Source organism: Pristiophorus japonicus, chromosome 1, assembly GCF_044704955.1.
Source record: "Pristiophorus japonicus isolate sPriJap1 chromosome 1, sPriJap1.hap1, whole genome shotgun sequence".
NCBI lineage: Eukaryota > Metazoa > Chordata > Chondrichthyes > Pristiophoridae > Pristiophorus > Pristiophorus japonicus.
In genome coordinates, this window is record NC_091977.1 from 313,911,434 (window position 1) to 313,923,483 (window position 12,050).

The 12,050-nt window shown below is 45.1% G+C and overlaps 1 protein-coding gene across 3 annotated transcripts in view; it reads right to left on the reverse strand.

Annotated features, from left to right (window-relative positions):
- ctdp1 (CTD (carboxy-terminal domain, RNA polymerase II, polypeptide A) phosphatase, subunit 1) overlaps nt 1-12,050 on the reverse strand; it is a 385,081-nt gene that overhangs the window by 338,887 nt on the left and 34,144 nt on the right. For all 3 annotated transcript variants that reach the window (XM_070888570.1, XM_070888569.1, XM_070888571.1), the window contains 2 exons: nt 10,103-10,186; nt 1,375-1,468 (listed from right to left, as the gene is read on the reverse strand). In XM_070888570.1, the coding sequence (XP_070744671.1) occupies nt 1,375-1,468; nt 10,103-10,186 (178 nt within the window). The remainder of the gene's footprint in view (nt 1-1,374; nt 1,469-10,102; nt 10,187-12,050) is intronic.

A 12,050-nucleotide genomic window follows, 5' to 3' on the forward strand; every position in this document is an offset into this window, starting at 1 on the left:
ATCACTGATGGATCAAGAGGACATTCCCTTGAGTAACAGGTAGGATACTGCAGTACTGGAGACCATTTAAATAGATAAAACTATTACTGACCAGGAACACAAAAACACAATCTGCTTGTGGCTTCTTTCCAACACTGAAATATGAAAGGATTCCAACAGGGAAAAATAGAGTGTGTGGCTCCTTTTTAACAGGAGTGGGCCATTCAGCCCATTCCACCATTCAAGTAGATGTTGGCTGATCTGTACCTCAACTCCATTATCCACTTTTGATCCATATCTCTGATACCCATGCCTAATCTATCGATCTCAGTCCTGAAAGTTTCAATTAACCCAGCATCCATGGCTTTTAGAGGGGGGGGGGGAAAAGACAGTTCCAGATTTGTTACCCTTTCTGTGAAAAAGTACTTCCTGATTTCACTCCAAAATTGCCTAATGCTGATTTTAAGATTGTGCCCAGTTAGTCTGGATCCCCCACCACATGAAATAGTTTCTCTATATCTACCCCATCGAATCCTTTTGTTATTTTGAACTCCACAATTACATCACCCCTCAATCTTCCAAATTCAAGGGAATACAATCCAAGTTATGCAATGTGTCCTCATAATTTAACTTTTTAAACCCAGGTATCAATCTGGTAAATCTGCACTGCACCCCCTCCAGGGCCAATATAAGGGAATCAAGGGATATGGGGATAGGGCAGAAAAGTACAGTTGAGATAGAAGATGGGTCATGATTTTATTGAGTGACAGAGCAGGCTCGAGGAGCCCCAATGGCATACTCCTATTCCTTATGTACTTATATCCTTGTTGAGGTGCGATGGCCAGAATTGAACGCAATACTCCAGATGGGGTTGGACCAAGGCAATAAATCAATAGAATGACACTGTAGAACAGACACATAAAAGGATATAAAGAAAGATACAAAAAAAGCACACACTTGGGGGAAAAGATGCAGTGGAATGAATAAAATATCGAGAATTACTTTTTAAAAGGATAGAAGGAAATACAATTGAACATAAGTTATATTGAGGCAAAATGGCAAAAGCAAGAAAACATTTTAATTTACAAGTAACTTGGACAACTAAACATTCAAATAAATACAAATGTACAAGTATCAACTAGAAGAACCTGAACACAGTCCAATAAACAAGGCACAGCGCCATCTGCCGATACAAGTACCATGTACTGCTCAAGCACCAGTTACTGGATTCACAAAGATCAGCTAAAAATCTGTCCAGCTGGAAATTCCCATAAAGGAGGCTAACTAATTGAAAATCTCATTCTTTGGATGGAGCGGGGAGGAGAGATAGAGAGACAGAGAGAACACAAAATTATACAACTGAAGAGACTGGATCTTAATTCAGCATGCACTTACTTCAGAGCTAACCATCAGCTCTGGAACACTGTGAACCATAGACACAGTTGCTGTGGATACGGGCACTATTTGCTTCCCATTCTTCTTCTGTAATCTGAAAAAGGAAATTTTGAATAATGAATTAATCACTATAATGTGCAAAATAGTCTTGGATCAGATTTTTAAAAAAACTATTTTCCATCCCAATTTTCTCCATCCTCTTCATATTGGAATGAGACTCCAGAGGCCAACTGCCTATCCTTCATTTGAGGTCCGTGATGACCAGCAGGTTATTTGACAATCCAGGAGAGGGGGTATCAAACCATGCACAATCCTGATCCATGCCAGTGCTTATGTTCCACACAAGCCTCCTCCCACCACTCTTCATCTAACCTCATCAGCATAACGCTCTATTCCTTTCTCTCTCAGATGCTTATCTAGCTTCCCCTTAAATGTATCTAAGCTATTTGCCTCAATTACTCTTTGTGGTAACCCGTTCCACATTCCCAGCACTATGAATAAAGATGATTCGCCCTATTGGATTTATTGGTGACTATCTTATATTTATGACTGATAGGGCTGGATTTTTGGCTTCTTGCCGTCTCTGCTTTCGCCCCGGAGGGGCAGCGGTTATGCAGTTCTGGGCGGGTGACCAGCTTCCCACACCCTGCCGGGACCTTCGGTGCTGGTTTCGGTGGGGCGCGGAGCATTACCATCCAAAGCGGCGAGCCGGTGTGCAATGTCCCTGGTTGTGACACTGGCACGATTTTTGGCTCCCGCCCGATCCGTAGCACTCCATAGAGCGCCCTGCTGGGACTGCCTGTGAAAGTAGACGGTCTGAGCTGTAGCGGCTACAGGGAGGTAAGTAATGCCCAACTCGGGTTTTTTTTGCAATTTATGTTGTGGTGGCATGAGTTATTTATTGGGAATGTTTTTGGTGGGTTTTTTTGGGGTTTTTTTTAGGTTTTTTTCTCCCCCCAGGTCTCTGAGCGCAGAGGCCAGCTGTTTAGCTCGGGATTTTTGCATGCTCAATCGGCCTAGCGCCATAAGAGAGGTGTACAACGCCTCCCTTAGCAGTCCATCCCACACTCTGGGCCCAGCTGCTGAATTTTGCTGACTGAGACGCAAACTATTCCCGGGCCAAATTTTGCTGCCCCACCGCCATTACCGTCCCAAAATGAGCAGAACTGAAAATCCAGCCCCTAGTTTTGGTCTCCCCACAAGTGGAAACATTGGCCCAGAAATTCTAATCAAGGTCTTCCCGTGGGCAAACTACTGAAAAAAGGAAAAAAAATGCGCACTTACCTGAAGGTGTCGTGCCTGCTCGAACTTCCGATCCTGAGGCCTTCACTCCCTGTGCATGGGAGCGCATGCACGTTGGGACGTCCGTATGCTGGAGCTGGAGTCACATGGCTCTGGGCAGCCAATCAAGGTACAGAATTTTCTCATTCATAATAATGGAAACTCCTTAAGTTGGAGTTCCCATTATGATAAATGAGAACCCCCCCCCCAAACACACAAAGCACTAATAAAAAAGAAAAATACACGACATATTTAAGATTCATTTAAAGTTCTTATAATAAAGTTTTTTTAATTATGCCTTAAAATAAACTTACCGTAGTGGGGAGGGTTTTTAATAAAATATGTTTTCATATGGGTCTATTTAATTAAATTTTAATGTTTATGTTTTTAAACACTTGCACCTGTTAAAATAGACTATACGCCTGCTTTTTCAGGCGCAAGATTTTTGAGGATATTTGCTGGGCAAGATATGCGTAAATCTTCCCCTGCAAGTGTACTTGCTCCCGATATGCACGAGATCTGTCAAGCCAGAAACTTGACATCAGAAAAGCCGGTTTTCAGCGCATGCGTATTGCGCGCTGAAAACCGGCTTTTCCGATGCCTTCCCGAGTCCATAGAAACTTCGTATGGACCCAGGACATCGGAATTTCAGACTCATTATCTAAAAGGCCTCTATCAGGTCACCCCTCAGTCTTCGCTTTTCCAGAGAAAAGAGCCCCAGCCTGTTCAGTCTTTCCTGACAGTTATAGCCTCTCAGTTCAGGTATCATCCTTGTGAATCTTTTTTGCATCTTTTCCAATGACTCCATATCCTTTTTGTAACATGGAAATCAAACTGTACATAGTACTCCAAGTGTGGTCTAACCAAGTTTAACATGACTTCTCTGCCTTTTAATTCTATCCCTCTAGAAATGAACCCCAGTGCTTGATTTGCTTTTTTAATGAGATTAACCTGCATCACCACTTTTAGTAATTTGTGTATCTGTACCCCTACATCACTTTGCTTCTCTACTCCATTTAGACTCTTATTATCCAAGCAGTACGTGGCCTTATTCTTCCTACCAAAATGCACCACTTCACACTTATCTTTTTAAGATTAATTTGCCAATTACACGCCCATTCTGCAAGTTTCTTAATAATTTCTTGTATTTTGTCGCATTCTTCCTTTGTATTGACTGCACATCCCCCCCCCCAAATTTGGTGTCATCCGCAAATTTAGAAATTGTACTTCCGATTCCCGAGTTCAAATCGTTAATATAAATGGTGAACAACAGTAGGTTGTACATATACACGTAGCAGGTATCACCAGACAGCAATCCATTGCTCATATCTCCTTCTCCAGCTCAGGGACATGAAGGCCAGCTGTAGATAATAAGGGATCACAATGGCCTTCCTTGCAGTATATTGCCTGTAACATTCCCAAGAGTGCATTTTCCCACTGAGCCAGCTTAGCTCCAATTTTAACACAAAGTTGATCAATATATTTCTATAACGGATGAAATGCTGAAGTCACCCAGTTTCTATTTATGGCATGGACTGGATTCGCATTATTGAATGCCACCCTTTCATCATTTTAATTAGATCGCTGCGTTATACCTAGATATTTAATGTGCCAATATGGTTAATATACTTCTGTAAAAATTTAAATAGTTACAGTGGCTCCCAATTTTAAACAAATGGCACCAATATCAAAGCCAGAAAAACTAAGATTTGCTTCTTTTCTCCAACCCCAACTAGAAATATGGCATTATCCCACACTGTTTCTAACAGCTGCAGTATTATGTATGTTATAGGGGTAAAGTTTTGGGCCGCGCCTAGAACAGCGCAGCCCCGACATCGACGCCCGTTTTTCGCACCTAAAAGCGCGACAAAAATGTACCTTGCAATTCTCGGGCTCCCTGCAGGTCCCTCGGAGCTCGGCGCGGCGCGCAGACATCGGCGGGGGGCGGAGCCACAAAGTCGCACCAGTTCTGCAAGTGCACGGGTCGGGGCTAAGTCAAATGAGAGAACATCGTGCCGGCAGCCCTGCGTGTGCGCGCTGGAGAGCGCGCGCAGTAGCCCATAAACATTGGCACTCGGCCATTTTTAAAGGAACTTGAAGAAAAGTGCTGATTTGTCTCGTGGACCCCTGGAAAGGCTTAGGATTGAATTTTGGTGATTTTTTGTTGTCTGAAGGAGTGCTTTTAGCAGCACTGTTGAAGAAATCACCTGCTGAAATCAGTGAGTGCAGCTTTTCACTGCTAAACTTCCAGAACTGCATACAAATTAAGGACTGTGTGTTTTGAAAAATAAGAGTGTCAATTCAATACAGCAATGGAACAACGTCCACCAAGAGCAAAGAATTTCTTGCATGAGGAAGTGAAGATATTAGTCAATGTAATTGAGCAGAGATGGCAGGAGCTAGATACCAGCAACAGAGGTCGCATAAAAGTGCCACCGAAAGAAATGAAGAAACGCTGGAACCAAGTTGCAGAAGATTACTGCGCAGTGGTGCATACCATGAGATCTGGAAGCCAGTGTAAAAAGAAATGGCACACCCTTGGTCAAGTAGTTAGTGTAAGTAATAGTTTCCATTTTTAATATAATCGTAATTGTAACCTGACTATCTGTATGTCCCACCTTGCAGAAAGACACACTGTAAAAAGTTATATTTTACTCTTTGCAGAAGAAATTGGCCCACAACAAAAGGGAAGCAACTCGGACAGGAGGAGGCACGCCCAATCTGCATCCACTGACACCCTTGGAACAGAGGGTAGCTGCTATGATGAGTCGTACATGGAGAAAAGTAATCAGTACAGCACAAGCTGGGCCCACACGCAAGGAAGAGGGCAAGTCCTGAAAATGCATCGTGGCCCTTCAAATCAACCTGCTGCCTGGCCTGCTATGTGTGAGAGTACTCATGCCACCCATCCTGCCCCCTCCCATGCGGTTAAACATTTGACTGTTCTGATGTATTTTGCAGAACATGATGATGATGCTGCTGCTGCCAACCCTGAGGATACAGAACAAGAACCAGTACAACCAGATGCGGTCGATCCAGACTGGATGATGGCGGCGATGACTGAAATGTCTACAGAGGAGAGCTTCCAAATTAATGTTTATGAGCCCCCATTAAGGGGCATCACAGTTTCAACCCCTTGCATAGCTTCTGGTTGCACCTTCCATGGTTTTGATTCCGATGTTGCGGGTCCCAGTGGTGCTGCTGGTATAATGCAGCATTCTACAGCCAGTGCACTACCGTCCGAGCCTGCACCTCCCACTCGCATAGGTTCTGGCTCCACCTTCCATGGTTTTAATTCCGACATTGCAGGTCCCAGTGGTGCTGGTGATATAATGGAGCAGTTTACACCCATTCACCCACCATCCCAGCCCACGGCTCGCACTCGAGTGCTGCCTCTGGAACACAGAGCGGCCCACCGTCCGTGCCCGCGTCTCTCAGTGTAGTGGTGCCACGAGGCAGACTCAGGCAGAGGAGAAGGAGATTGGAGACACGCTCTCCTGAGATGCAGCGTGCAACAGATGCGACTCAGGTTGTGGCATTGGGTATGGAGACCAATGAGCTTACCCGATCACTCATCGGTAGCATCAGTGCAATGGGTGAAGAGGTGACGGTCCTGACGGGAGAAATAGCAGTAATGACACGGGAACTTAGGGAGGGAATGTCCGAGGGAGTGCAATTGACGGCACAGACTATCAGGGAGGGCATGCAAGTGACAGCACAGGCCATCATAGAGGTAGCTGCTGCAATAAGGGCACACAGCCCCGCCAATCAAATGACACCCCCACGAAGAAGTGAACATTCACTGAGATGTGGATGAGAGATGGTTGCAGCCTTTCTTTGCTGCTTTTGTTCTTGTTCTTGATGTAGCTGTAGTAACGTTTTTCAAATTTAAATTGTTTTGTAAATTTTGTAACTTTACAACTTATAAATGATCTTAGGGTTTTTAAGTGACCTTATAGTGTAAATGCTCTCACATTTTGTATCTTATTTAATTTTGCACCTAAAAAGTGATCTTGAAGTTTAAGTGATCTTAAGAGTGTAAGATTTTTCACATTGAAATTGTTTTGTAACTTTACAAGTTTAGAAGTGATCTTAAAGTTTTTAAGTGATCTTCAAGAGTCATATTAAAAAGTAAAGTTTGATACAAATATTTTATTACAGTGACGTTAAATTTTCAATAAAATATTTTATTAAAACTGAATCATGTTCCATTAACACAACACAACATAGGAACAACTCCAAAGAATAAACATGTCCATGTGCAACAGTGGTCGCAGAGCCCTCAGGCATCAGTAGTTAAAGCGTTCACGGATGAGCTGCTGGCGCAAGGCTCGAGCAATTGTTAAAGGAGCACGATGGACGGCCCTCCTCCGACCTCGTGCTCCGGCATCAGGCACTTGCATGCTTTCCTGATCGTCATCATCATCCACATCCTGCTCTTCCATAATACTGTCATCATGCACTGGACCCTCACGTGGGTCTTCTGGTTCCACTATCAGCTCCTGCTGCCTCATGATGGCTAAGTTATGCAACATGCAGCACACAACAGTGAAGTGACCGACAATCCGAGGAAAGTATTGCAAGTGGCCTCCGGAATGGTCCAGGCATCGGAAACGTTGTTTCAATGTGCCAATCGTCCTCTCAATGATGCTGCGCGTCGCAATGTGCGCCATGTTGTATTGACGGTCAGCTCCGGTCCGTGTCACGCGTAGGGGCGTCATGAGCCAGGTGGTCAGGCCGTACCCTTTGTCTCCCAGGAGCCAGCTCTGCCCTTCTGGCTGCTGCTGAATCATGTCAGATATAACGCTGTCGCGTAGGATGAACGCATCGTGGGTGCTGCCAGGGTATCTCGCATCGACTGACATGATGCGCTGCTTGTCGTCACACATGAGCTGCACATTGATACAGTGGAAACCTTTTCTATTCCTGTACTGCTCAGAATCCTCCACAGGTGCTCACAAGGCTATGTGGGTACAATCAATGCAGCCCTGTACCTTTGGGAAGCCGGCAATCCTGAAGAAGCCCACAGCCCTCTCATGGATCGCTTGTGCGGTCATTGAGAAATTGATTAAGTAATTCCTCCGCACATACAGTGCAGCCGTGACCTGGTAAACGCAGGCATGTATTGCACATTGAGAGATGGCGCGCACATCTCCAGTTATAGCCTGAAGCGATCCCAAGGCATAGAAGGTAAGTGCAGCTGTTACCTTCACTTCAACAGACAAGGCAGCTGGCGTTCTGCTTCTGGGCATATCACAGATCTCAGCGACAACTTCTCTGCGGAAACGCAGCCTTTTGACACAATCAGCCTCGCTCATGTCCAGGTACGAGCGCCTGGTTCGATATTGCCGACGTGGGTAAAGTCTCCTGCCCATCAGCCTACGGGCTATGACGTTCCTGGTGCAGTCAGCTCTAATCAGTTCTCTCCTATGCAGTGAATTGCTGGTGAACCATTGCATAACCCGTGGTGTTGACAATGCAGCACCCATTCTGCAATTACAAATTTAAGTTTCGAACTAGCTATCTGGCTGCCTCTCCCTATCCCCTGGCCAAATGGCCTCCGCTTCCCTCGCAGCTCGAAGGCTGCTTGCTGGGTCTTCGGCTGTCGTCGAGCCACTGACGCCGCCCCTGTCTCCTACATGGAAGGAAGGCCTGCCTGAAGCACCACTCAACGCCCCCCTGTCTCCTACATGGAAAGCCTGCCTGAAGCACCACTCGACGCCCCCCTGTCTCCTACATGGAAGGAAGGCCTGCCTGAAGCACCACTCGACACCCCCGTCTCCTACATGGAAAGCCTGCCTGAAGCACCACTCAACGCCCCCGTCTCCTACATGGAAAGCCTGCCTGAAGCACCGCAACTTGAAGGTTGCTGCTGCTTCACACAGGTAAGAATATTCAATATTTTGTATTTGCTTTGTTTATAATGTTTTATTCAGGATGGCTCTTTATTTGTCTAAGTGAGACTGTTGAATGCTTGTAGAATTTAATTACTTCCCTTCCCCCCCCACTCCCTAGCCTGATTTGTAACCTATGCCTGATTTCTAAAGCGAGGGCAAGGTTTTTCTGAGCGTACAAAAATCTACACTTACTCCATGCTAAGTTAGTTTGGAGTAAGTTTTCACTGCCTAAACTTTCAAAACAGATGCAAGTGGCCGGACGCGTCCCCTTTTGAAAAAATAAATCTGTTCCAAAATGAAACTGTTCTAACTGACTAGGAACTGGAGCAAACTAAATGCCGAGAATTTCAATTTCTAAGATACTCCATTCTAAACCAGTTGCTCCAAAAAAATAGGAGGAACTCAGGCCGAAACTTAACCCCATATGTGGATGGATACATTGACAGCCTGGGAGTTGCAGCAGACAGATGTGAGAGGGGGGTTTGTGGATTTAAACAGGTGCACAAAGAAGAGTAAATTATAACACGAGTAAAGAATTATGTACCAATCAATACAAATCCTGGGCTAACTAGGCGCAGGCATTCTTTCCCAAGCTTAGTGCGTTCTTCAATAAAGTCTATCTGGTCGAGTTTGACTATCGAGAATGCTGAAACAATGGTACCTGGTGGGAACCACTGTGGTGCTGTGCACAGTGCAACACAAGCTGAATGCCCCGCTCCACTGGGCGCCAACAGACGCGCTGCCGCAGGTAAATGTTGAACCAGAGGCCAGGTATTTCACAGCAGTGGTACAAATACTGTCAGATAGAAAGTGTCCACAGACCATTCTTGCACACCTCCTGATGTCTTGTTTTTTTTTCCCAACTTTTATTTGCTTTAAAAAATCCTTCCTGTCATTTTTTTTAAAATATAAATAAGAGCAGATTTTCATCCAAATATTGGCAGGCTTGCCAGTTAGTGTGGATTCCTGAAATCAGCAATGCTCACTACAATACAGGTATTACAGACAATACAATATTACAAAGACAATGACACACATTCACATGCACAAGATTTTAAATCAAAGTTTTTGTGGCATGAATGAGGGCATTTTTGACAGGAGATTATTTTGGAACTCTTTGAAACGGAATTTTTTTTTAAAGAAACTAACTCCTAGGGATAATAGAACAATCATTTTCCACTTTTATCTATTTTCTGCCCCTTTTATCATAGTTGCTTTGCTCTCTTTGCCCCGGGGCACACACTTCCTCTGTGATCTGCCAATGTTACTTTGAATGCACCACTAGGAGATGCTGAAGAGCAGCCTGGGGATTATGCTACTTGATTTTCCCTTCAAAAAACAAGGTAGTAACACGTTTAAGAAATGCTGAAAGGAAACTGTTACATTTCTGATGAATCGATTAAATCGATTATCTGAGCAAGATAATTCTGAATCACAAGATGGGAAAGGTTACTCTGAAAACTGCACATTCGGATGCTCTGCTTGTTATTGCATACCATTGTACATTTCAAAATAAATGTGAATAAACGAACAGAACAGAAATGACTTACTGTGTCAAGTCTTGACCACATGCTGCACAGAGGCCTTTCATAACAATAGGGTGACTGCATCCTTCAAGCCGTACCAGTATACCTCTGCATAAAATAAATGGAGAAAAGTTATTAGCAAATACACAAGGGATATTGTTTTTTTTTTAAATACAACTCACAACGGAGATCAATAATAAGGGTATCAAGCAATGTGCCCGGTAGATGCGCAGCCCATTCAAATTATCGCGCATTTAAAAGCTGGCGAGCAGCCTGCAAGGGATCTCCAGACCACGGTGCAACCACGCAGCTTAACAGGAACATTGGTATCAAGGGCTAAGGAGCCAAAGCTGATAAATGGCAAGTAACATTCGCACTACACAAGTGCCAGGCAATGACTATCTTCAACAAGCGAGAGTCTAACCACGACCCCTTGACATTCAACGGCATTACCATCGCCGAATCCCCCACCATCAACATCCTGGGGGGTCACCATTGATCAGAAACTTAACTGGACCAGCCACATAAATACTGCGGCTACAAGAGCAGGTCAGAGGCTGGGTATTCTGCAGCGAGTGTCTCACCTCCTGACTCCCCAAAGCTTTTCCACCATCTACAAGGCACAAGTCAGGAGTGTGCTGGAATACTCTCCACTTGCCTGGACGAGTGCGGCTCCAACAACACAAGAAACTCGACACCATTCAGAACAAAGCAACCCGCCTGATTGGCACCCCATCCACCACCTTAAAAATTCACTCCCTCCACCACCGACGTACTGTGACTGCAGTGTGTACCATCTACAAGATGCACTGCAGTAACTCGCCAAGGCTTCTTTGACAGCACCTCCCAAACCCGCCACCTCTACCACCTAGAAGGACGAGGGCAGCAGGCGCATGGGAACAGCATCTCCAAGTTCCCCTCCAAGTCACACACCATCCTGACTTGGAAATATATCGCCTTCGTCAGCGCTGGGTCAAAATCTTGGAACTCCCTCGCTAACAGCACTGTGGGAGTACCTTCACCACACTGAAGGCAACGGTTCAAGGCGGCGGCTCACCACCACCACCATCTCAAGGGCAATTAGGGATAGGCAATAAATGCTGGTCTTGCCAGCAACGCCCACATCCCAGGAATGAATAAAAAAAGCTGATAGACGGAGTTAAGATACAAATCAAATATGATCTAACAATGGCAGAACAGGCTCCAGGGGGTGAATGGCCTCCTTCTATGTTATACATCCTGACAGGAATTCAGTAACCACTGTGTCCAGGTCACAGTCTTGACATTAGCTTTCAGGCTTAGACCTTCCCGGTTATTGGAACACAAACTAGGAATGAAAAAAAAACTTTCCAGCAAGAAAAACACTTACCTCGAAGCATTCACATTTCCTGTCAGCTGCATTTCTTCTCTGGAGGTGCGGGGAAACACCTCGAGGCCGGATCTCCACCTCACCAGAGGGGTGAGCGCACGTGGTTTATATTACAGCTGCATGTCGTGACATCACAAACCCCAGCCAGAATGGAGATGATTGGGTAATTCCCCTGTCAATCACACCTGGAGACTGCACTGCTGTAATTGACTGGGATTGATTTTACACACAATTTGTATTATGTAACTATCCTCCACTCACTGCATTTTGCTGGAGAAATCACAGCATTTTTAATCCGGAGAAGTGGCTGCAGCTTTGGTCACGGGTTCTGTTTGCTGGAGTTGGTAGGGGTCTCTTTTTAAAATAGACTCTGTAAATAAATGTTGTTTGCTTTGCTGCAAGATACATCATCATCATAGGCAGTCCCTCGGAATCGAGGAAGACTTGCTTCCACTCGAAAAAATGAGTCCTTAGGTGGCTGTACAGTCCAATACGAGAACCACGGTCCTTGTCACAGGTGGGACAGATAGTCATTGAGGGAAAGGTTGGGTGGGACTGGTTTGCCGCACGCTCTTTCCGCTGCCTGCGCTTGATTTCTGCATG